The sequence below is a fragment of the Balearica regulorum genome, chromosome 7, assembly GCF_011004875.1.
Source record: "Balearica regulorum gibbericeps isolate bBalReg1 chromosome 7, bBalReg1.pri, whole genome shotgun sequence".
NCBI lineage: Eukaryota > Metazoa > Chordata > Aves > Gruiformes > Gruidae > Balearica > Balearica regulorum.
In genome coordinates, this window is record NC_046190.1 from 35,281,265 (window position 1) to 35,309,209 (window position 27,945).

A 27,945-nucleotide genomic window follows, 5' to 3' on the forward strand; every position below is an offset into this window, starting at 1 on the left:
ATGCTCCAATTCTCTCCTGGCCTACAAAACCAACCACTACCAAGGAAACACTTTCTTCCAGAAACATGCAGGGGTGACATGTGCTCATACAACTTGCCCCTAGCATCTTCATTGGGCCTAGTCATCTTAAACACACCATTCTTACATAAACTGAGAGAAATTACACGTTTTAGGGACAAAATGGAAATGTCTTCAACTGACTTGGGCCTTAGAGGTGCCCATTTCTCTCCTCTGGCTATAAAAAGCAGAGAATGCTTAGCTCAGTTTTGATTCTTAAACTTACAGGAGATGGCTCATACTCGCTTTATCCATGATAATGTAGAGAACAACAAAGAATTTTTTATGTATTAATACTCTGTAACATGATGCTGACTTTGTAGGACAAGAAAGGAAAAATAATGAATTGGAAACGGTAGGAAGACATAAAAGAATAAATAACGAGGAGGGAAAAGAAATAGTGTGTTCTTGTTTAATCCCTGAAAATCACCATAACCACAAATCATGTTTGCAGTATACCCCCTCGCCAAATGCTACTAACTTCCAGAACGTACACAGCAAATTTTACTCAGACTACCCATGTCTCTATGAACCTAGGTAACTATGTTAATAACCATTCTCTCCTAAAAGCATTCTCTTCACCAAAGTAACTATAACTGACAGAGTTTTTCAAAGAGTGTAATTTACCTTCCTAAAAAACAAATTCAACAACTTCAGCTTCACGAAGTACAATGGAATAAACCCCTTCAACTTTAATATGATCATGGCAAGTCCTGGTAACACAGACTAGAAGGCCATCTAGCCTAGACTATGAGACTAGGTAGACCTGGACCTTTTTTTGCCTCAACTACTTCAGACTGACTGATAGTTCAATGTGATGTTATTTGTATTAGAATTCTCATGGTACATGTACATCTCTTACATCTGATCACAAATGTGGGGACTGGCAAATGATCCCCCCACTTCCCTCCCCCAGCAAGTAGTACATTGGTGGACCTGTATTATACACCTAGGTTGGCTAAACTGCTCCAAAAAAGCGCCTCCACCATCAGTGCTTCCAGACAGATCCAAAAAGACATGAGTTAATCAGCATACATCCCTCATCTCCTGTATCACTTTTTAGACATTTTAGTGAACACGGCGTGCTGGAAGAACATTGCCAGGTAATCTTAACTCTGCATTAATAGATTCATTGACTGGTTGGAGAATGAAAGCTAACAGTCAAAATAAAAAGATCAGGATCTGAAGGGGAGGGTGGTGGTGTGGGGTGCGTCTAGAAATCACAGCAAGGATAACGAGGGTCACCAGACTAATGAACAGTTGCTCAGAGACATGAAATCTCTGTTCTTAGCCTGAATTCAGTGTTGGTCCAGCTGCGAGCAGTAGGATGAACTAGATCTTGAGGACCCTTCCAATCAGAATGATTTTATGATTCTGTGATAGAGGGGAAGAAACAGTAAGAACTGCCAGGCAAAAAGAACATGAGCAAAGGCTGACATATCCAGGCTTCACAAATTACTGAAACATGCCTTCTCTACATCAGCAAGTCCTTTTACAGATTTGGTCATAAAATTCTTCAGAACAGTTGCCACCAACTGTCAGCCTAAGATTTTTCTTCTCAGTTTGTTATCTTAGATGTAATAACTAGTTTTCACACTTCCCTTTAGCTACTGGATAATGGAGAATTACTTGCCTTACAAAATCATGTCAAATTTTCCTTAGTATGTGGCATCCGGTTCATAAAATACATAGGAAAACCACTTCCCTTCACATTTACACAGCAATGCATAACCAAAACATTTATTCTTCTCAAAAAATACAGGACTCTGTTTGTTTTTCTTCCACCTTTACAGACCTCAGGTAGAAATTCTGGGAGGCTTCTTTTTTCCAGTAGATGAACTACAAAAGGGGAGAGTTGTGTTCTTTGGGATTACCACCCCACTGTCCAATTTACTTCATTCCCATCAGCTTATCAGCAGTCTACTAGAACTGTCTCGGGGAGAGTTCTTAACTACAAGAGAGGATTCTCCTTCAGCATATGAGCAGAGGATTGTCTCATACACAAAATACTCCATGAGCCTTTGGTCTTCTGTACCCCAGCTGCCCCTTCTGAAGGCAGAGTTGCTTACACAGCAGATGAATTAAAGCAGATAGGAAGGAAGGAAGGAAGGAAGGAAGGAAGGAAGGAAGGAAGGAAGGAAGGAAGGAAGGAAGGAAGGAAGGATTGTGTTCTCAGTGATATGGAAGTAGAGATTCAATTTTCCATGCCATTTGCTCTGCCAAAAGAGAAGAACTGAAGTCTGCAGTTTTATGGCCTTAGGTGAAATATGATTTGGCCCTAAACAGGGAATAAATAAATCTGTTTGCTGCCCTTCTGTGGCTGGGAAATGGAAAATTTATTGTTGCTTTCTAAATTCTGCATTCAAAATCCAAATCTAGCTAAAATATTATCTAACTTCATGAAAATATCTCTTAAAAAACTCAGAAAGGCCTTGATAAATCATAAATCCTTAAGTCTAAAATGGCAAAAGCAATGTTTTCTGAATAACGGATTATCTAAAGGAATTAGTTTATGCCAGGAGTTACACACAGTTTTTCACTGAGCTCCAGTCTTATCTCATTGCAAATTATTATCTTTTGAACAGCGAAATAACTAGCCAGATTACAGGGAAATAGTTCAGAGCATCCATCTTAAAAATCAATGCATAGCTGATATCCTAGTTAATTTCAGGGCAGATGCTATAGAATGAAGAGCTGGCAATCTTCCTAGTTTGGACCAAACAGCACAAAAGAAATTTGCAATTACCAGGGAATACTCAAAGTCTGTCTTCGGATCAGCTGGAGGATTTGGTCAATTTATCACCTTCAGAAAGATTTAATTTCCTCTGGGAGGTGGGGGGGGGGTGGGGTGGGGGGTGAAGGGGGTGTACGGTGGAATTAACAAATATGAAAATGTATCATCTATTTCCTTCTGCTAGATTAGTAGTGTATAATTGGAGGCCTTTTGCATTACCTGTTTTACAATGTGTGCAACAAAGCAGACCATATTATGTTAAATGGTAGCTGTTTCATTTATGTCTATAAAATATTGTGAAAAGATAATAGCCATCTGCCATTCTTAGATAATTGTTCAGGTGAAAACACTGACTTTATGATAATACTCTCTTGTAACACCTTTATATTTACTATACTGAACATCTGATGAACACCTAATAATTCTGTTTGACATAATAGCCAACCCACAGATAGGGCAAACGTTAACAGATCAAAAACATTCAACTGACAAGAGATAATTTGGGGTAGGAAACGCCAAAGCCTCCTTACAAAAATGATAAATTCTAAACTATGATAAACTTGTCAATTTTCCTGGTGGAAGCACTATATCCACCTCCAAATTGCATTGTTTAGTGTTGAAACTAATTACCTCTCAAAGTATCAAACTTGCAGAAAGAAAAGCTGCCTTTTCATTACATCAGTTCTTCCACTGAAGTGTAAGCTAGTATCATTTTAAGGGTCAACACCACAGCAATGTAGCTAATGTAGCACACCTTTCCTCTGTTTATTATGCAGGAAGCCCTATAAGCTCACACAGCTGTACAGGCTATTTGCATAAGGCTACCTAGTATAATAGAAGTGCACAAAATAATTGGAACAGTACGATACCAGGAAATGTAGTTTGAAATTGTGAAACAAAAGTTAACTGATAAAGAAGAATGAGATAATGAGGTAAAAGGCTAATATTTACGATTTTAAAAACTGAAACAGAGAAGGTTTTAGTAATCAACAGTCTCCCACTGCTAAAAGAGAGAAAATTCAAACAAGTACCCAAGTTGTAAGCATTTAATACTTGATTTGACATTCCAAACAAAATCAATGCAATTTTAAAGGAACAAGAAAAGGCCTCCTGGCCCATCAGCTTATTATCCTTTTAATATTAAACCTCCCTGGTCATACTGTCTAAGCATACAATTTCAAACAGATTCAGCAATATTACCTTACCAACCATGCCTGGAAGGCCATCGCTGCATATTTAAGCATGCCTGTGTGAAAAACAGAGTTGCAGCATTTGCTCTGGTTTTGCTTTCCTTTATTGGTTGCAGTTTTTTTCCCATTGTTTTCATTAGGCAAAACATTAAATTCACTTTCCATTACTATGCTTACTTCAAAGTCTACTTCGTAGAACAGAAATCAATTTAGCTCACGGTGAAAGCCATAATAACCCTCTCCAATTAGTTGGCAAAAACAAAAAATTAAGAGGATTTTGATATTTCAGATAACTGTATTAAATGAGAGTCACTTCATCAGTAACATTTCATCTATCTTATCAATTCTGCCCTCCTCATCCCTACTTTTATCAGCATGTCACTGAAGATGACTAACAGAACTGGTTGCACAGTATATAACTTAAAAAAAAATAATCTACGGTGTGTGTTTACTAATGGTAACCACATGAATTACACTGACCAAACAAAATCTGCAACACAGAGACCCACTTCTGTTTCTCCTCATTTTTTGTTTTATTAATTCTTCTCTAGCTAAAAAAAAAGCAGAATTGCAAAACCAAGTTTAATACACCACCTTCCATACATGAGGCTTTTATCCCAGTGAGGTATTTATACTATGCAGTATTGAATGTTTACGTTTTACGGCACACCTCATAGGTATCCTGACTTGGCCATCTCTCTTCTTAATTACTTTACAAATACTTCTTAGGGACACTGACTTACCACTTCATCCACTATATAACCACACACTAGTTTTGGTGGTTTTGGGGTGTGGGGTTGCTTCATTTTTTTCCAGGGGTGGAGGTGGTGATGTTCATGACAAGGTATTAAACACACTTGTACAAAAAACTAATACATTTGGAAAAGGCCATGATATTATAGCTGCAATTCTCTAAGTACATATATAAGGAAATTGAAGGTACTTGCTCAAAGATACATAATGCCACACATGTAACGTATGTAAAACATACCATCGAACAAAGAAAATGAAGTATACATGTGTATGCACACATCTATATACATATGTATACAGAAGTTTTATACTGGAAGTAAGACTACTCCAGAGTACACCTTCTGCACTCACAGTATAATTACTGTCAGAAACAATGCCAAGAAAATAGTAAACCAACTTTCTGTGTCGTTGATTTGATTTTGATTTGATTTGGATTCCTTAGAAAATGTAGTATTTTCAGCCAACTGTGGGGGAACATCTCTTTATATTTGCCTTATTACAATCAGGATCCAAAATAACTCAATTATTGGTTTTATAATTTACATACAAATGATGGACAACTTATGCTGTTGCTTTTTAGCAGGGAGAGGTTGTTTTGTTTTCACCTTTTTGGGGAGTTTGGAGGGGGTAAGGTTTGGGGTTTTGTTTGTTCTTAAGGTTTTTTACACTACCACACACCACTTTTCTAGTAACAAATTTTAAAGTTATCTGCTAAACTTAATGCCAAGAGAACTTCAGACACATAAGTCAGAACTCTGTGCGACCCACAAACTCAGCTAGGCACTTTCCTTGATTTTGCTGTTCCCCCTCCCCACGTGCTAAGGACTCCCAGCTTTGTGGGAAAGAGATACATGTCCCGCCCAGCTGCTGGAGCTTCCAAAGGGCACACTGCCTTCTAATCATCAAGAAAACAAGCAGTAGGACACTAATGAGGCTATCAAGTTCACAAAAGGGGATCTTAAGGGAACATATCACATTTAACAATCAACTTTTGCCATCTTGTGCATGTACGTACGTCTGTTTTCTTAAGTTTCATTTTTAAAGAAAACATGGATTTGGCATGCTGCACACTAGCCTGGCTGGCTAACCTTCAGCAGTAAAAGCATACATACACCAGAAGTTTCAGCACTACAACACAACTGTGCAGTAAAACTTGCTCTCACAGATAAAGATTTTGTGTTATATCCTAGAAAGTCTAACATTCTGCACCATAGTAGCATCATCACTTTACACTCCTAGTGCCACTGATCAAAAATCTTCCTTATTGTGCTTATTTAGGTATCACTTGTTAGAACATTTGTGTATGTTTCCAGTAGGCCTCATTACAAAAAGCAAGCAAATCAATTCTTGTAAAGCTGCACAAAGACATTAGAAGCTACTGCCACAGCTGCAGCTGGAAAGCTATTAGCAACCAAGCTGTTAAGAAATAAACACACAAAAAGTTAATCCCAATCTGCATCAAACTCATGCATCTTAGACCATGCTCCAAAGGCTGGCAAATCCGAACTTGACCAGATCAAATACAAAGTGAATTCCAAATGCACTGGCCTTCAAAACTTTGGAAGACGCTAGTAGTTTGCAAAAGCTTGTGATGAGACACAAATATTGTGGATAACCTGGTCTCAACACCAACTTACTGAAATTCAGTAAAAAAGTGAGCAGGAATTCAGTATGAAATTTTAGTTTGGGGATGGAAACTTTAAATAATCCAAATCATTAAATCCACTGCTGTACTGCACTACCTAGCTCCTTAATCCTGCCTATTTAATGAACGACTTCACACATCATCTGATTTGCTTTTATCCTCTACAGCTACACAAGAAGTTCACCACTACAACGTTCCCATAACCTTAGTAATAGGTACAGAAAATCTTTAATTAGACCATGTTAATTTGAACTAACAGGTTTTCATGGGACAATGCTTGCCAAAATGGTTTCCCAAAATCAGCGTGTGATACGTGGTCCAATTCAGTGGCTGTGTATCACAAACTGGAGATTTTTAAAGGCACCAGCAAACAGTGGGGTGACTCATTTGGTATCAATAGACTGGATTTCCAAAATGCTTCCAAAATGGTCTTGCAAATATTATTCCTGGACAGCTCTGAGAAGCCATGGGATGACAGATTTTTCTTGGTGTTACTTCTTACAAACAGAAAACAAGGGATAGAAATAAGCAGAGAGTTTGCACAATTACTTAAGCCAGTGGTTCCACAGGGATACGCGCTGAAATTGTGATTCAATACTCTCAGGAATAACATAAAAAGAGAGTACTGAAGTACCAAAGGAGGGTTTTGTCTGTTCTCATTCAGGATAGTCAAAGCTGACAACAAAGAACTAAAGATGGCTATCACAATACCAAACAATCAGTCAATAAAACAGACCACATGCAATGTCAATAAACTCAAATTAATGTGTATAGTGAAAAAACAGTCCTAATAAAATACAAAATACTGAGCTGTAAATTAGTTACTACTATTAAGCATAGAAATTTCTGAAGCAAATTAAGAAAATTCTAGAATCACACTAGCTCAATGATGATTAAAAGATAAACAATGTTAGGATTTCCCAAGGAAGACCTGGCAGTAAAGAAAAAAGGGGTTTACTATGCCAGCATAATCCATATGCCAACATCTTACATGCTGCAAACAGTTCTTGTCCTTACTTCCATCTAAAAACATCTATTTCAGTAAGGAGCAGGACTAAATTAAAAAAAACCCCTACTTCTTCATAAAATAAATCTCTAAGTTGTTGCAACAACAGTTACATAATGTTATGGAAGACAAACAGGTTAAAAGAAAGCATAGGGGACAGCAGAGGATATGCCCAGCAAGGGCAATGTCTTATGACTTTGACAGAACTTTCAGAAGTTCAGACCCCAGAACTTGGGTCATCAAACTGATGAAAGCTACACCATCCAAAGTAAACTTTGCATGCTCAGTGACACACACAGAAAGCCTTTAGTCTTGAACAAAGTGAAATATTCAAAGCCATCTTCTTATACTCCAGGTGAGAGTCATGAAGCTTGACTGTTTTTAGCTTAGTGAATTCATATTTATCCTGAAGCATATTACAGTCAAGGCAAACAAACATGAGATAAGCCCTACTGAAAAACCCACTATGTAACTTACCTTCTTGTTTGAATACTGTTTCACCATAAATAAGCACATACTTAGATTCTTATGTTTATTCTCTTTCAAAAGCATGGCACGGTATTTTGCTATTGCACATGCCAAAAAACCAGCATGAAAACACTAAATTTAATCTTAAGTCTCTGGATAGCATATTGGTTTTTTCCCCTATCTCCATAGCTATGCTAAGAGTGAATCTATAATTGGCAATTTTTGTGATGCATTCATCTGTAAACATGCTACATAGACTGGAAAAATAGTTATACACTGAAATAGAACTTTGAACCACTGATGGAAAACTAATTATATCGAGAGATAAGCAAGCCAGAAATCTGAATCATTCCCATACTCCTTGCCCAAGTATTTACAGTATATTTTGCAGTTTACTTTGAGTGACTTCAATTGTTCAAACTGCCATCTTAATGATTGCAACTGTCCAAAGTAATCTGAAACAAGAGTCTGATCAAAATTTACTGCTATAAATACTTACAGACTGAGGCCTGGCCTTATGATTCATTGTGTTTGAGTGCTATTCATCAATTGCTTTAGAATAATAGAAGATGTAGCAACATTACAAGGTTAAAAGAAGGGCGATCTCAGCTTTCCAAACAAGCACCACAGAGCACCCTAAAACTCTTAATCCCAGAGTCACTATTGGATGAGAGCTTTCCAGTATCCATAAAGAAGAAATGGATGGTATTAGTCAATGGGCATTACAAAGTTTTTCTTTGTAAAGAGTAAAAAGAACATTCTCCCAGCCATAACTAACATGTTTGGTTGTTAAGGTTTGGGGGTTTGTTTTTAACTAAAAGCACTGCATTCTAGAACATGAAAAATGTTCTAGTGTGATTGCAGTTCACATTGCAGTTCAACAAGAACCAGAACAAGGGCTTCCCCTTCCTCCAGAAAAAAACCCAAATGTATTCACTATGATCCAAATCACCTACACAGGACGCACTGGACAACAAATTCAACTGTTTACCCATGACATGGGCAATAAACCCAGGAGCTATGAGGCCCCACTGACACTCAAAACTCACTCAGGAAGAGGTCCTTCTAACAGAGGCTTAAAGGCCTGCCACATTGCCCAGCAGCAGAAACCATCAGGGACAAGGAACAAGGTGGATTTTCCACAGCAACAGAATCAACAGGCCCAAGATTCTGTGACTTGTGCTTATGTGTGCACTTATGAAAATGAAGCAGAATGTCCTCACGCAGGGAAGTGGCATACAAATACAGCTACAAGTTGCCCAAGATTTTTAAATAAAACCTGCGTGTGGAATTTAAGGGAAGTACGCACATGATCCAACAGTGCATTGGCCTCTGCAGGCTTCAGCAAAGGAAAGAAATTTTAGTACACCCCTACAACTAGCTATAATGACAGAGACCTCTGATGGTCACAGGCCACCTCCACAGATGGACTTCATTCTACTACAGCCCACAGCAGAGTATTTTTAAGCCAAAGATAAACATACTCACCTATTACATTTGATACGGCATGAACTAATTTTATGCTTTTTATGATTTGATTTAAAAAAAAAAAAAAAGGCAAATCACCTTGTTTTGTTTTCCTTCAGGGCTTAATAAAAAAGCAACCGTAGTTAATAATTTCACCAAAGCAGGGTTCTGGGTTCATGTAATACCCATCTGCTCAATTACAACAGTCATAGGTGAAGTCAAACTACTACAAATTGAGAGCAATTAAAATTAGATACGAGAACACTTTAGCCACAGTAATTCAATCACACAGAAATGCACAAACATGCAATCACTCCTATAATTGCAGTGATGCATGACTTGAAGTCAACAACCTTAACAGTATTATTCATGGCTTTGATGAGTTCATAGTACTTTGTTATAGTACTACAACAGCAAAGTTACTGCAAATATCTGAAGCAGCAAAGTTTGACATGTTTCAACAGTCCTCACTCTCCCTACAATATACCTAACTATTTGCTGGCAGATACAGGTAGGAAATAAGTAACTTCTTCAGTGATGCTCCTCCCAAATCTACTGGGTGGTCTCTATGCAAGCTGTTCTTCAACGGAAGGAAGATTTCACTCATTAGACTTGCTCCTCTAAGTCAACAGTTGTTGCTCACACACAAGTTTTTAAATTGAAAAAAAAGCCCAAGAGAAAGCCATAACCTAGAGGAAAAAGGCAAAACCCCCAAGACAACGAAATAATGTGCCAATCTGATTATACTAGATTACACCCAACACTTTGTATGTGGCTTAAGCACAAATGCGTGTATCTTGGCAAAGACCGATTAACTAGTAAAGCATAAAAAGTTCTTTCTGCCTGGAGAAGTACCTGAACTGCAATAACCTCAGATTAGCACATTCCTTAATGCAGGCTTAGTGTAGGTGTTCAGAAAGATGAAAGCTAACATACATTCCTAAATCACTGAATAAAAACACAACAGAATAGAGTGCATCTGAAAGCAAAGCAGATGTCATGCACTATTGCTGTTTGCAAGTGGTTCCACTAAATTAGCAGACAAAACATTAAAGTTTTACAGCCTTACCTACAATGCACTAAAATGTTGCAGAAGTTTTGGGTTGGTTTTTTTTTTGAACATGAGAATTGAGTGTGGAAGAAGATGATTCTAGAGGTTTTAGAAGATAAACTTCAAAGGGACGAAGTTAGAAGATTTTTGAGTGGGAGGGGAAGGAAATGGGAAGTTTTCAGTGGAAATGCACAATACTATAGAACTGAAGAGATTTAGAAATGAAATGAGAAGAAATCACATATAAAATTGTTTCTAAATGTTGAACAACATTGAATATGTTTCAAAATTTTTAATTGAATTTCAGTAGTTGGCATTAAATAAATTTTCCAGTGCATCTAAAACTTCCAGTGGCATACAAGAGAAAAAAAGAAGTAAAGGTGAACAGGTTTTTACAGAGTTAGAGTACTATTTTTCAAAAGGCATCTGGACAATGTAGGGATTCTCTTCCACTAAACTTTCAAGACAGTTTCAGCACTTCTGAATGTTTTACCATTTGCCTCTATCTACGTATTTACAATGACCTTAATTATAGCACCTCTACAAAGAGCTCTTGCCACATCTAAGCTCCTATCTGTAGCAATTTTTTACAGGCAAAAATCCCAGATGATCAAAGCAGAGATCAGAGAGAAGACCGATTTCCAAAACTTTTTGGCAACATTAGTATCACAATTCAACAACACTGATGTCATCAGTATATTGCAGCAACTAGTTGTACAAGTTAAGAGTGTGCAAAGGATAAAAGTACTAGGTCTAACACATAGGATGCATTCTCTAGTAATGGCACAAAGACCACAAAAATACAGTCTATTTCCAGACACTGATTTAGTGAAGTGAAGGACAGATGATGCCATGAGAATTAAAACCTGCATTTTGGCAGGAAGGCATGATATACAAAGAGCTGAAAAAACTTTCATATCTAATCTCCATTCTCCTTCCAGTTGTCTCCTATCCAGAATTTGCTACCCAATTCAAACCAATGGGGTGGCAAGCAGTTCTTTTTACCGGCCAAACCTGGCAATTAACCTGGGGAAAATAACACCAGTTACTACATAAATCAACATGCCTCAGTCACTCCAAACAAAAAAAAAGTAAGCACAAAACAATTTAAAAACTTACTAATGAATACTATTCAGAAATTAACAGTGTGAACAGATAAGTTGTTTTCCCTTATATTAACTTGTTTATGGTACAATTTTTCTCTACTGCATGACCAACTTATTTATCGAACTCCATTTTTTTTAACAATTCCTGCAATTATGAAATGACTGATATATATTTAGAAGTGAAGAAATCATTCAGTGTGATTCCAGCATAACATGACCCCAACACAAAGAATAACCCATGTTTTATCACCTCCTTCCCTGTCACCCCTCAATCCATCAGCAGAAGAGTGCCTGAAGCTGGAACAATGACTGCAATTTTAGTTTGGATGCCAATTTCATTGCTGATCTGTGACGATCAGTGTCAGTCACCACATAGATCCTAAAAGAACCACGACCTCTGGTTAGCAGACAGAATGCACAGAGCAGGACAGGGTGAATTACGTTAATTACCTCTGGTGCTCAGCATCCTTCTCTCTCAACATGTCATCAATTAACCCAAGTTAAATCCTAAGCTATTTTCACCTTCAAGTTTGCTGCTTTTCTTTCAAACAAGAAAAAGGGGGGTTTATACTAAAAAAACAAAGCCCTTCAAATGTAACAAAAAAATTTTACCATCGCCTTCACATCTCCACTTGTTTCCATCCTCAGACTGTAATGGCTAGTATAAATTATTGTTTCAGATGATTTGAGGTCCCAGGAAAAAAAGAAAAAAAGCAGCACTGGGTAGACTATGACACAATCCCGGATAAATGAATATGATGAGATTAAAAGGACAGGCAGCATAAAGTTATTTCTTAAGAATCCCTTTATACAGAATGTCACACTGGATAATGAACAACACTGGTTCAACAGCAGAGTAACTACTATAGGGCAGAGATAAGGAAGAATATGTGACATTCGGAGAATATTAGAAAAAGTGGAAATGTAGTTACACATAATTGTATGTTAGGGATGTCAGAAGTCAGAGGAAGTAAAAGGATAGCATGACTTCTTTAAAAATACAGCTGAGTCAAAATCATTTTGGAGAAGTATAGGAAAGATGTGCTTTTATTGTGTGACATTGGATAACGCTAGGAATGTGCTACAGATTTGAAAAAACAAACTTCTAAAGTTATTAGAAACCTATCTACCAACAGGAAATACATCAGACTAGAAAATCAAGGGGAGAATTCACAAAAATTTCTGGTTTAGTCTCACCTCTACAAACTTTTCCTGTATTCAGGATAAAAAGACTGAATGATACAGAAGAACAACTGATGCTCTCCCAAATATCTATAAATGAGTATATCTCTGCCCACTGAGTACGTAAGGAAAAAAAAAGAGAGATTAAATTAAGCTTAGGAAATGCATTCAGCTGTAGATTCAAAAATAAATGCTCATCAGATTTTTGTAAATAAAGAATTAATTAAAAAATCACTTATTTAAGAATTGCTTTTGTTACAAACAGAGGTTCTTTACAAAGAGGGGCTTGATTTAATCCAGAGGGAACTATATGGAATGACTACGACTCCACAACTTAAGTCCTCTTATGGGTAAACTTTGGTAAGATTAACAGAACTGCTTAGTGAAATAAATTGCACTCATTAGTCTAGGGGAATGAGACAGGAAAGAATAGTACCAAACTTAAACCAACAATCTTCTGCAACCAATCATACAACAGAAATAAATAGCCTACAAGGAACACAATGCAGGCAGATAGAGTTGGGACACAGCAGTCCATCTCACACAGCTCTTCCAAAGGACATAAAAAAACCTTCCAAAATAGCACTTAAAAACCAAAAGAGCTTAGAGAAGAAAATTACCAAACAGAAACTGAGCTGCTATGAAATTCAGTCAGCAATGAGCCTAACAATCCAGGAGGTTTCTGCCAGGGACCTCTTACAGAAGTTTTCAACAACTCTGTTTTAGTACTACCGTTTCCCCCGCAGTACTTCAGCGATACCAGACTGGAACCCAAGAAGGTGAAGGATAATCACATGGGCATTTCAGAGCTTCCAAAATTACATGCATTTCGGTAAAAACAGGTAACTACACTCTTAAGAAAGAAGGCAGCCTACTTTTTTTCTGAAGCAAATTCTGAAACACCTATATACGGTCAAAATATTTTGAAATATGTTGTTATTTACATAACAACAAAGTTTTTTCTTTCCATCTGCTTAAATGTTTATTTAATGTACTGTAATATTTGAAAACAGAAGAGCTTTACAATAATGCTAATTGTAATTATTTTTCTATCAAAGAATAGTGTGCTCCTGTAACTTTCAGTTGCTCGGTTTAGTAAATATTTTTAAGTAAAAAAATTACAAATTAAATGCTTAGGTAAAATCTTTTCTAGTATAAAAAAGGGTGTGCTTTCTGACATAGATACATGGTAATTTTCACCACAACACAACTACTGCATTACCACAGGGCATCCACCCAGGAAGTCTTAGCTCCAGTCAGCATCATCGGCTTAGAAAAGCCATGCAGTAATTCACAGAGTTCAAATACATATAGTTATGTTTAAGTGTGCACGTGTGTGTATACATACACGGCCATAGACATGGATGTACACATACATACACATACATACACTTTTTCTGATTCATTTTAGTAGTGTGGTGGTTTCGATTTTAAAAAGGCACAGAGCTCCCCTTTCTACTTCTCAAAGAATGAGAGGTTTTTCCCAACTGAAAAATTAAACATGAAAAATCTTTTTTAAAGACCTATGCAATTTAATAATTGCTTTCAGTTTTTATAAGCAGTGTATTATTGCTGTTTTCTCATATGTATGAAATTGCATGTAAATGAAATAAAAAAAGTAGACACTATACCCTTAGTAGTATTTTGAACTTTGCCATGCTTTATATAATCCTAAAAACTTTGATGAAAATACATTTACATCAATCTACTTTAGTTGCTCTGACTCAGATGAATTGCATTCTTCTTTCAGTGATTCAAGTAACTTTTTTTAAATGTTATTGCAGTAGATGAATAACTGCTTAAATGTTGCATTGCTTAAGTTTTGCTGTACATTAATAATTAAGACCAAAGAAAAAACAAACTTGGATTACATGCAACAAGACATTTCAAATGACATTTCTGTAGGGAATTTGAAGTTTGTCCTGCTCTGCACAAGATGCTTTAGTAGATAATCCCCAGAGTTCTCTTCTAATGTCTTTTACTCTTTGATTCTATTCTCCTATTTTGCCATTTTGTACATGCTACACTGTGTTAATAAAGTTCACCTGACATCCTGCTTCCTAATCAACTATTAAAAATCTCTTCCAAGTGTAGAAACTGCAGTAGCAGCAGGGGCTTCAGATCTGAAGCTATAATGTTAGGAAAGAAGTGAAGCTGCATATTTGTGCTATCAGTAAATTACTTCCTTAAAACTGGGCCCTTGGAAAAACGACATAAAGTAAGTTTCTTTTTCACTGTTTATTTTTTTGCTAGTGTTAAACTGAGCAAGCTTCACTGAAATAAAGTAAAAGCTCTAAGATTATGGCAGCAAAACATGTGGCCCCTTAGCATCTTGTGATGGGGCCATAAGACCATTTGGACCCATGAAAATTGCCTTCTCCAGCAGTTTTATGATAATTTCCTATCTTCTGCTGCTTTCCATGAATTAAAAGTAGTTTCTGATGGTACAGGTTTACATTAAAAGGCAACTTCTGTTCTGACACTGTGGTATCTCACTGTATCCCATCTTGCTTGGAAAGACTTAACATAGTCTTAGGTTCCAAGGGAAGGATTAAGAGGCTGAAAACACATTTTAGCCTGCACAGTTTCAGATTTTTTTAAAGAATTCCTTGCACACTCCACATTTGGATGGTGTCTTCTCAATTCCATTCAGAGGGACAGCCGTGTCCCTAGATCTCTGAAAGTCTGTACACCACACTGGCACAAGAGTATAATAGGAAGGTGAACTATGACTCTCCTCCCTCTTGCCAGCAGTAACTGATTTGTGCCAATTCTCCAGTCAAAAAATTATTTCCTTTTGCCTTCTCAAGTAAGCTTGAATGATCTTCCTTCCTTATTACAGACCTTCCTTAGCATTCTCAGAAGTCTTTATCTATTCAAGACAGTTCAGTTCAATTTCTGTAAGGAGCTGAACTGGGGAGCACCTCTGTACACACTGTAGAATATCCTTCTGTTTACAATAGTAAAAGTGTGAATAATACTAAATCTTCTCTGGATTCTACTGAAGATGGATCTGCAGCTGTCCACATTTATCACTATCAGTTTAGCAGTGGAAACTGCACAGGGGAGTTACACAAACTCTTACCTGAAGCAAACATTCAAGTCATTCTACTCAGTATCACTCCATTAGGTAAAATGGCAAGTAACACAATTTCTGGTGGATAAGCAACAAACTAGACATCAGACAAAACCATCTCAAAGTCTAATGATCTATTACCCATTATTTTGAATTCATTTACCTTTAAAAAAAAATTGTTCAATTTAAAGTGTTGATGAGATTACAAGAGCCAAAATGCACTTTGGACAAATTGTATTTTAAGGACGTATCTTAAAGGGCAGACAGCAGAGACATCATTACACCAAGAACAAAACAGGAAAGGGTGTACGTTATTTGCATAGAGTATGTGAAGAAAAGGAGGATTTATTCATACATGAGGAGGGATGAGAAAAGACATGAAGGAAATGTTTTTATGAAAACACAAAACTTAAAAATTTGGCAAGAGCTAATATAATAAAGACTTAAGCACAGTGGTATTATAAGTAGCACAGACCAAAACTGAGAAAGTACGGAAGGCTGGAGAGAAGGTTCAGTAGGTGAAATAATCACTGTCCCACACGACATCCTTGTCTCTAAATTGGAGAGACATGGATTCGATGGATGGACCACTTGGTGGATAAGGAATTGGCTGGATGGTTGCACTCCAAGAGTTGTGATCAACGGCTCAATGTCCAAGTGGAGAACAGTGACGAGTGGCGTCCCTCAGGGGTCAGTACTGGGACCGGCACCGTTCAACATCTTTGTCAGCGACATGGACAGTGGGATCGAGTGCACCCTCAGCCAGTTTGCTGATGACACCAAGCTGTGTGGTGTGGTCAACACGCTGGACAGAAGGGATGCCATCCAGAGGGACCTTGACAGGCTGGAGAGGTGGGTCCGTGCGAACCGCATGAAGTTCAAAAAGGCCAAGTGCGAGGTCCTGCACGTGGGGCAGCGCAATCCCAAGAACAACTATAGGCTGGGCAAGGAATGGATTCAAAGCAGCCCCGAGGAGAAGGACTTGGGGGTTTTGATTGATGAGAACCTCAACATGAGCCACCAGCGTGCACTTGAAGCCCAGAATGCCAACCGTGTCCTGGGCTGCACCAAAAGAGGTGTGACCAGCAGGTCGAGGGAGGTGATCCTGCCCCTCTACTCTGCTCTTGTGAGACCCCACCTGTAGTACTGCGTCCGGCTCTGGGGGCCCCAGTACAGGAGAGACATGGAGGGAGTTGGAGAGAGTCCAGAGGAGGGCCACGAAGCTGAACAGAGGGCTGGAGCACCTCTCCTATGAGGACAGGCTGAGAGAGTTGGGATTGTTCAACCTGGAGAAAAGGCGGCTCCGGGGAGACCTAATTGCAGCTTACCAGTACCTGAAGGGGGCCTACAGGAAAGATGGGGAGGGACTGCTTATCAGGGAGTGTAGTGACAGGACAAGGGGTAATGGGTTCAAGCTGAAGGAGGGTCGATTTAGATTAGATGTTAGAAAGAAATTCTTTACTGTTAGAGTGGTGAGGTACTGGAACAGGTTGCCCAGAGAGGTTGTGGAGGCCCCATCCCTGGAAGTGTTCAAGGCCAGGTTGGATGAGGCTTTGGGCAACGTGGTCTAGTGGAGGGTGACCTTGCCCATGGCAGGGGGGTTGGAACTAGATGATCTTTAGAGGTCCCTTCAAACCCAAACCATTTGTGTTGGGTTTGCATGGCAAGGTTGGGGGGGGGGCTACAGGGGTGGTTTCTGTGAGAAGCTGCTAGAAGCTTCCCCTGTGTCTGATAGAGCCAATGCCAGCCGGCTCCAAGACGGACCCACCGCTGGCCAAGGCCAAGCCAATCGGCGCCTCTGTCATAACATATTTAAGAAGGAGAAAAAGTTAGAGAGCGCTTTTGCAGCCAGAGAGAGGAGTGAGAAGATGTAAGAACATCTGCAGACACCAAGGTGAGTGCAGAAGGAGGGGGAAGGAGGTGCTCCAGGCGCCCGAGCAGAGATTCCCCTGCAGCCCATGGTGAAGACCATGGTGAAGCAGGCTGTCCCCCTGCAGCCCATGGAGGAAGGATGAGGGGGTGTAGAGATTCCACCTGCAGCCTGTGGAGGACCCCACGCCAGCGCAGGTGGAGGCACCTGAAGGAGGCTGTGGCCCTGTGGGAAGCCCACGCTGGAGCAAGCTCCTGGCAGGACCTGTGGCCCCGTGGAGAGAGGAGCCCACGCCAGAGCAGGTTTGCTGGCAGGACTTGTGACCCCGTGGGGGACCCACACTGCAGCAGTCTGCTCCTGAAGGTCTGCACCCCACGCTGGAGCAATTCGTGAAGGACTGTAGGCTGTGGGAGAGACTCACGTTGGAGCACTTCGTGAAGGACTGTCTCCTGTGAGAGGGACTCCATGCTGGAGCAGGGCAACGATGAGAGGAGTCCTCCCCATGAGGAGGAAGAAGCGGCAGAAACAACGTGCGATCAACTGACCGTAACCCCCACTCCCCGTCCCCCTGTGCTGCTGGAGGGGGGGTGGAGGTTGAAGCCGGGAGTGAAGTTGGGCCCGGGAAGATGGGAGGGGTGGGGGGAGGTGTTTTAAGAGTTGATTTTATTTCTCATTCCTCTACTCTGTTTTGCTCAGTAATAAATTAGATGAATTCCCTCTCTAAGTTCAGTCTGTTTTGTTCGTGATGATAATTAGTGAATGATCTCTCTCTGTCCTTATCTCGACCCATAAGCTTTTCATTGCACTTTTTCTCCCCTGTCTAGTGAATGAGGGGAGTGATAGAGCGGCTCTGGTGGGCACCTGGGCCTCAAGCCAGGGTCAACCCACCACACCATTCTATGATTCTATGATAGTTTGGGCAAGGACATTGAGAAAAGGATAGCAGCATTGGGGTCTGGCAATCACGCTCTTCAAGGAGACAATAGAAAGCAAAATCACAGCTCCAGAAAATTTTGTATATATAAACACACTTCTGATGCTCTTACTATAATCCTGGTAGAAGTTAACTCTTCTCTACTGGTTTTCTAACACATAAGAATGTTAAAATACTTAAAAATTGTAATTAAGAAGTGATTGCAATTACACACCATCATCAGGAGAGGAAAACTATACAATGGAAGGAAATACTGGTATTTCAGTATTTCCACCTATATCCAAAAGGTTTAATTCATGTGATTTTGAATAAAGGGTATTAAAATAACACAGAAGAATCAACATTAGAAAATGAACGTCACAAACTATGTTTTCAGCCTAATTGTATCAGGAAAGAGACACTGAAGAGTCAGTTTACAAGAGCAGAGTTGAGGATAAAACTTAAGATTTACTAACATAAACAAAATTACAAGCAAATCAAAACTAGTTTCCTGGAAATTCATGCATCAAATGCAACAGCACATTTCATTTTACTTCCATGAATCCAAAAACTTCACGTCATGATGATAAATGGATGACAGTATTTGTTAAACTGAATGTCACTGGGTTATAAAGATTAATACCCACATTTTCTTTACATAAATTACCTATCCGAAACTGGTAAGCTGAGACTGATTCTCTGTTCATAGGAGGTACAACAGATCTATGAACAATGGTATCATCGTTTATAATGTTTCATAACTGTAACGACATTTTCCATACATTTCATTAGCTCTTGCTTTCTTTTATAAGGAACAGACCATCATTTGAACTGGCTATTTGCAATCAGACCTTTTTTTTAATTTGTGAAGACCTGATTCCATCTTTTTCTTGTCTTCTGTAGTGCTAGTTTTCCTTTGAACACAGTATCACATACAAATAAATATAAAAAATAAAGCACAACCGAAGCAAAAAAAGAAAAAAAAAATCCAATTTCATGACAGGTGAATCTGAAGAGACCAATACACTTAGAAAAATAATAGCATTATTAGCACATACAATAAAAGCACTTAATTAACACTTAAAAAAAGAAACAAAAAACCCAAACAAAACCCCCCAAACTTTCAAAAGCTCACAATTCACACTTTTTGATCTGCCACACAGTTCTCCTTCCCCCAGTGCTAAATCAGAGAATTATACATATCACAATGGGAGACAGACAATTTTCCTGTATGCATATGTTTTAGTTTCAGCAACCCCACAAGTGGCTTGCACAGAGTCACAAGGAGATCTTTTCACTGGGAGCTCTGTTCCTTCCCATCCTCTCAGCTATACCTCCCTTATTCAGCACATTTCAAGGACAGAAACATAACATCCAGGATTCAACAGAAAATAGGGACTAACCCACTTGCTACTGAGCTCTGCACAAAATTTTTGCATTGACTTTATTGGGAGTTACATCGTATCTTTAAAATGTCCACAGGAGTAACACAGCTAAAAGTGCTGAATTTACCCTCCAAATCATCAGTGACCCACAATAACTCACATTACTAACATTATTTTATAGAATAACTTGCCATCCAAGGCTCAGGTGACACTGTGTGAAAAGCAAATACACAATGTAAACCACAAAATAGGCATTCCAAACTCTTACCATGTTTGGAAAGCAGATTTTGTAGCTGGTAGAAAAATGTATCAAGCAACTGGAGATGCAACTTAAAATAAATTTTTAAGTAGGCAATTCTGTTGTATGATTTACAATTCTGAATCAGCAGAACTACCAGGGAAGATGTGTTTACTGTATTTACAAAAAAGTATACTGTATTTTTGAATATGATTTTAACACTACAGGAACTAATCACTTCCCTTGTCAACCTGGAAGATGCAGTCAGGGCCGCAAACTCAGCCATTCAACTCAAATGTGAGTATGTGACACTCTCAGCACAGCATCAATTTTGAATGAAGTATTTTATTTAAAAAACATTCCCCCCCCCGCCCATGACCATGATGGCATGTGCTGTGGAATACTATTTTCTGTAGAAAAAAACAGATCCATTATAGATCTTTTCTTTTCCCAGACCCTATAAGCAATAGGAAGGTTCATAATCACCTTCCATTAAAGACTAACACACATGGGAGAAAAAAAAAAATCCTCTGGTTATGTTTTTCTGTATTAAGATGCTGAGATACGCATAGGAGAGTAGCTCAATGAATAACCATCTTGTACTATTTGCACTAAATTCTTCTACATTCAGACCTAAATCACTTGCTAGGTGTAACAACTGAGCACTGTAAAGCAAGGAAAACATCCATGCTCTGAGGAAAAGTCTGTATCCAAGCACCTGGCAGACCCAGAAAGGGCCTCTGAACGGCCATCTCCGCTTACAGTTTTTGCACTGTAATATCCATGTCCTGATCACAAGAAAAAACATCACTCAGGTATGGGAACTCCAGTCCAGCAGCTCCCAGTTATCACAGTAAAGGAAGTATTTTTGAAGATATACAAGTAAGCTTTAGAGCAATGAATACCCAAGCTAAGGTCCCTTTTAGACAAGAGCCTACCCTCATGTTTAATGAGCAAAGAATAATTAGGGAAAATGAACTTAGATCTGACTTCATTTACAATGGTTTCAAACTACCAACATCTACAAAACTATTCATGTTCTATATTGCTGCATAAACCAAATAATCCTAACAAAAGGAATTAAGCCCAATGGAAATACCCAGAGAAGAATGGGCAAGCTCAGGGCCCACTGGCCATAAGGAAATACGAAAGGTAAAACACATTTAATGAAGATGAGACAATTTAGTCCTTCCTGTCCATGTTACACTAACGTAAGTCAAAAATGTACAACTGGGATCTTTAACCAGCAAGAACTAAAACAACTGTTTTCTATCTTCTGGTCAAATGTTGAAGACACTCACTGCTTCACTAAATAGCATTTACTGCTACCAAAGGCCACTTCAGTGAAGTGTTTTATACATACAATTTGCTTGAAAAATATTTTTTAACTTAAAATTCTGGAAATGCTACATTGCATCTTTTTTTTTTTTTATGAGGTGTTTTTAAACACATCAACTTGAAAAAGTAGCCCACGTGATTTCCCATTTCTGTGTCTATCACAGGAATTACTGTGGAACCAAGTTACACAGTAACTGGAACACAGGACATTGTGAGAATTTCCAGTCATGTGAATGCACACTGATAGGCACTTCCTTTTCTAGAAGGAGACTTCTCACAGCTGCAGAGAGGATTTTGAAACTTACGAGCTAAAGTAGCCATTCTGCTTCATGCACCTACAGCTTGGTCAAGTAACTTCTACTCAACTGTATGTTGTGCAGAGTATAAACACCTACTGTGTGGGGATGTTTTAAATAGCTGCAACAGCTTCACAAAACCTCACACAAACTAATCTTTGTTGGTTTCCTTTTGAAATGTTATAAAAAGTTTTCAAAGCATATAAAAGAATAATGAGATTCTGAAAATTATCATACCTGATACTGCAAGAAAATCATCAATACTTGTTATATCATCCACAGCTTCAGTAAGAACATGGACGTGATTCTCCCATGTACTCCTATACATCTCCATGTTGTTTTTCACAACTTGACTTTTTGGTCTGGCAGCAAGAGCTAAAGCAGCATTAATAACCTGTACCAAAAAAAAAAAAAAAAAGACACAAAACCCATCATCTAAATAATGTCTTCAGAAATAAAATGTTACATTTTACTTAAAATTGCAGAGCAGCATTTCTGTTCTCTAAACAAAAACATTGCTCAGCTTTTGTTTCTGTTCCCAGCATGAATACGAGTCAGATGTTATGTGGGCTAACTTCCATTTTAGCTTCATAAATTAAGACACTAATGGAATAGGACAGCAAAAATCCCAACATTTTATTTTTAGTTGGAGAATTCATGCTATTCCAGTTTGCAAGACATCAGGAATTTTTTACTTACATAAGGCACACACTTATCAGTACAGCACGCAGCACTTCAGTTACGAGTTTAAACTCTTTAACAACTGTTATCACAGAGCTTATTATGGAGTATCTTCACTATAAGAGATATTATCAGCCTCTGTCATGTGAAAGTGGAAGGTTTTGCCAGGACAACAGTTATCTCTCTCAGGATCAGTGGTATGGGACACAACACATGCTACATCTATATAAAAGCACAAGACTGATATTTCTAAATCAGCTAGGCCTAAAGATAGTAACTATGTTCACATGAAGAGTGTGGATTCCACCACTCCCAGGAAAGACTAAGTGAAAATGGAAACACTAAATCCTGAAGTCATTACTTCTATAGATACCTCTTCAATCACTTACTTAACTAGAGATGTTTTTTTCCTAATACAGCTTTTTGTTGATGCTATATCTATCTATAAACATTATATAAACTAATACATGTACCAGGTAGAAGCTGAACCTTACACTAACCTTTTTTCCCCTCCCAATATTGTTTATTTATCAAGGGGAGAATGGTTTCAAAAAGACAAAACACCATCTAAATCAAAAAATGGGAAGAATAAAAACAGTACCCCCACACTAATCCCCAGTGCTGACAGTATACATGCATAAAACATTCTTAATATCATGCCACTGTAATCAAGTGTGGGAGTTGACCCTGGCTGGGGCCAGGTGCCCACCAGAGCCGCTCTATCACTCCCCTCATTCACTAAACAGGGGAGAAAAAGTACAATGAAAAGCGTACGGGTCGAGATAAGGACAGGGAGAGATCACTCACTAACTATCATCACGAGCAAAACAGACTGAACTGAGAGAGGAAATTCATCTAATTTGTTACTAGGCAAAACAGAGTAGAGGAATGAGAAATAAAATCAACTCTTAAAACACCTCCCCCCACCCCTCCCATCTTCCGGGGCTCAACTTCACTCCCGGCTTCAACCTCCGCCCCCCTCCAGCGGCACAGGGGGACGGGGAATGGAGGTTACGGTCAGTTGATCGCACGTTGTTTCTGCCGCTTCTTCCTCCTCATGGGGAGGACTCCTCTCATCGTTGCCCTGCTCCAGCATGGAGTCCCTCTCACAGGAGACACTCCTTCACAAACTGCTCCTGCGTGGGTCTCTTCCACAGGGTGCAGACCTTCAGGAGCAGACTGCTCCAGCGTGGGGTCCCCCACGGGGTCACAAGTCCTGTCAGCAAACCTGCTCTGGCGTGGGCTCCTCTCTCCACGGGGCCACAGGTCCTGCCAGGAGCTTGCTCCAGCGTGGGCTTCCCATGGGCCACAGCCTCCTTCAGGTGCCTCCACCTGCTCCGGCATGGGGTCCTCCACAGGCTGCAGGTGGAATCTCTACACCCCCTCATCCTTCCTCCATGGGCTGCAGGGGGACAGCCTGCTTCACCGTGGTCTTCACCACGGGCTGCAGGGGAATCTCTGCTCGGGCGCCTGGAGCACCTCCTCCCCCTCCTCCTGCACTCACCTTGGTGCCTGGAGAGTTTCTTCTCACTCCTCTCTCCAGCTGCAAAAGCTCTAAGTGTTTTTTTCCTTCTTAAATATGTTATGACAGAGGCGCTGATTGGCTTGGCCTCGGCCAGCGGCGGGTCCATCTTGGAGCCGGCTGGCATTGGCTCTGTCAGACACAGGGGAAGCTTCTAGCAGCTTCTCACAGAAGACACCCCTGTAGCCCCCCCACTACCAAAACCTTGCCATGCAAACCCAACACATCTGTAAGCAACTGCAGACTGTGGCTATTCCAAGTGACTTTGTAAAACTGTAATAAAAAATACCAACATGCACAAATGAACAAACTAAATGAGGACAGGGCCAGCCCTAATATCCTTTCCCTTTCCTTTATCCCCTTTAAAATACACTGAGCTTTCAGTTCCTAAATACTGTTCTCCTAAGTGTAGACCAGAGGCACAAGTCCATCTTGTTAATGGCTAATTTTAACCCCCAGACATCGAAAATGAGAAAGAAAACATGGTGACTCAAGCCTTGCACATAGATCATGTTTTTAAAATAATTCTGCATTTGGTACTTCAGGAGTATCACTTCTGGTGACAGTACGTATCACATCCTTCAGCTCCTCACAGAAACTTCTGTGGAACACAAGAAACCCTATCAAGCTTCAGCTCAGTGCCCAAACCCCTTTGCTTAAGAGGCAATGCTGCCTGGGAGGCTCTTTCTAGATGAAGTTTAGAATACGCAAACAGGAAATTCAGTGTAGTAACAGTATACATCCATGTATGTTTTAAAAAAAAAAATATTAGCAGTTTAACCATTTTAGGAGCTAGTAATTTTAGGAATTAGTAGAAAAGTCTGTTTCCCTTGTCCTTGAGACAAGAGTCAGTGTTGGTTTTTCAAAGGTACAAGCCACACTGATAACCACTTACACTTACATAATTTGTCCTACTCTACCTTAAGCTTTACCTTCATCAACCAGTACACAGTAAGTCATGAGAAAAAAAAGAATAATTTCAGTAAAAACGCAGAACAAGAACTTATCAAGCAAGGGACATTCTTAACGTTGGATGCTTGTAACTATTCCAGAATATAATATAATGCCTAACTGAAAGGAGAGTTAATACGCACAAAAGCAGACTGTCCAGATAGACGCTAAACTCTCCATCACTGGAGATGTTTTAAGAGTAGGGTAGTTAAAATATCTGCCAGGAATGTTTTAAAGATCTAAACCATGGAAGAGCTGATCCTATATTAGTGGAAGAAAGAATAGAGGGGAAAGTGAACTACATATGACATCAATATGATGTCTCAAAATAGATCTAAAATGAAATGGTTTCCTGACTTGATAACAAACATTTGCTATATAGTACAGGAGAAGAGTGGAAGTTCTAATACTGCCAGTAAGAGAAGTCATCAAGGCTGGCATCAAACAGGCATCACCTACATATTGTGGGAGATTTTTAAAAGGGTTGGGATGATTAATTTGTAATTAATATTTTTTCAACACTAACTATAAACATTTGAAAATGTTATGAAGTAAATAATACTTGCCATTACTAGTTAAGCCTCAAAATTGAGTATTTTTTGTAAAGTATGTTTCAAGCAATGAGCACATAATTCTCCACAATTCATACATATTTTTTTTAATATGCAAAATACACCCAAAAAACAATTCACTGCCAATCCCTGTACATGCCAGGGATTTTACAATAAAGATTTTGAGCTTCTGTCAGGTGGATATCCAGCCTAAATTTTGATTCTAGGATATGGACTGCATAGATCTGCAGCAAGCAGGAAGAAATACTACTCAGCTAACACGGAAGGAGCAGATCTGTTCTCCCTTTGTCGCTCTGATGTTAGAACTGCTTCCTAAACCATACTGAGAGATGGGCAAACTTGAGACAGCTTTCAGAAAGAGTGTAACTGCTTTCTCTCACACTGCTGATGAGAAACATGCACTGGAGTCCTCACAAAACTAGGCTTTGCAGCACACAGACACAGACTTCTGAACAATTTGCAATTATTAGGTCCCCTCCTCCATCCACCTACATGAGCTAGTAATAAAGCATTGAGAGCACTGGCTATACAATTATTCCAGTGTCCACTGCCCAAAGGGTCCAGGACATGGGCTACAAAGCTCAAGGAATACTAGCACCCAGTTAAACACCCTCTGAGCTTGTTAAAGCAAACCAGGACCTGCACATCTGATCACATTTGGATATTCCACAATTGCCTATGAGAAATAATCTCTAGTTTCTTTATTTCAACATCAATATCAAAGATACAAGAGCTTTCCACATTCGGTGTAATACATGAAAGTCCATTTCTGTTTGGGTCTACAGCAGCTCCCCCAACACTCCTAAAGGTAAGAAGTTTGCAGGATTTGAGACTGCACTGTTTTCATTCCTATTATGCTTGACCCAATTTCACAGGATCAGTTTTCTGAACTAGGGGCTCAAAATTTCACCTCAATACTTCTTACATCACATTGGTCCTGTTTCCATTCACCAACTAAACAGTTCAGGTTTTAAAATGTGTTCATCACAACTGAAATACTACACATGTAATTTCTAACTTCTCTGTTCAAGCCTCCAAGAAGATATTATCTGAAAGTCAAAGCTTGCTTCTGATTGAATACAATAAAGTCTTTTTCTTCCTGTATTTTCTTCTTTGTTTTGGCGTATTTACCAGGCGGCTGGCTTTGCAAAAAATAACGAGACTATGTAAAAAGCTATTTCAGTAACAGAAGAACCATAAAATTTTTATCTTAGCAAATGTAGTGAGGAGATAAACTGCTTGGGAAGATTATCAAAACTGTTACAGAATGTAGTCTTTATTAAATAGGGGAATTTAGAAATTCAGATAACTCCAGGTATCTCCAGAAATAAAGTCCTGAAACCATGACTACATACAAATACTGCAGAGGCAGACATCCTCATCTAACAGTACAGAGATTGCACTGACACACAGACTGATGGACTCTAAGGCTACACAAATCATCTAGTCTGGCCACCTAAATACCACAAACCACAGCATTTACCTAAGGCTTCCCTCAGGAAGTTTACAGCTAGAGCTTAAATCAGTTACGTTCTACATAAAGGCAGTTAATCCTGAATTAAATATTTCAGGTGACAATACTCCTTATGGTTCCCCAAGGTAAACTGTTCTAATGCTCAACATCCTATTAAGAAAAGACTTAATTCCACTTTGAATAGACCTGGCTTCCACAAGTGTGATGATACCTACATTCCATAAAACAATTCAGATTGATATTAATGAAATAAAAATCCTGACATAAATAAGTTGCAGAGCAGGGTATAGACCATCTGCCTTTGTTTTGCCTGGGAACCATGTCAAGGTGAGAGACCTAAGTCTACGTATACTACTAGTTTTATTCTATCTGGAACTGCCCTGATAATTGGGAGCAGCAATCATGAAAGGCTCCTTTGTACAGACTTGTAAGTAGTTCCAAATCTGTAGTTATTAGAGTCTTTGCTGAACATTTCCAGTACGACTGAAAAAGGGGCCATTCACCATTCTGGTGCTCATGGTGTGGAAGCCTATCCACCTCAGATCCAATGGGAACAAAAACAGCAAGCAAGAGGCAACTGCCACTTTTGCTTATCCAAACAGTGCAATACAATGCTGTTCAGTAAGATCAGTCTCATGTTCTTTTTTTGAATCATATTATCCAATTATTATACTGCATTGTATTTCTGCACTACAAATCTCTCCGATCAGGTAAATATTACCAGAAAGTTATTTCTCCTGCTTTAGTGCTTGGGCGTATTGCCAGGAGCTAAATTCATAGTTTTCAAATATCTCCTTGCATTTCTGAGCAGAAGTTAGCTGAGGATAGCATTTATTATTATTATTATTATTATTACTGCAGTAACATACATATGTCCTCATCAAATATAGGATAAACCATACCCTACAGACTCCATTAAATGAAAGCCAGTCTCAAAAAGTTAACAGAATAGTAACAGAAGATTATACAA

General features: G+C 39.0%; 1 protein-coding gene across 9 annotated transcripts in view; it reads right to left on the reverse strand.

The window, feature by feature from the left end:
- Window positions 1-27,945, reverse strand: part of CTNNA3 (catenin alpha 3) — a 512,461-nt gene that overhangs the window by 134,998 nt on the left and 349,518 nt on the right. For all 9 annotated transcript variants that reach the window (XM_075758850.1, XM_075758852.1, XM_075758851.1 and 6 more), the window contains one exon: window positions 22,013-22,169. In XM_075758850.1, coding sequence (XP_075614965.1) covers window positions 22,013-22,169 — 157 coding nt within the window. The remainder of the gene's footprint in view (window positions 1-22,012; window positions 22,170-27,945) is intronic.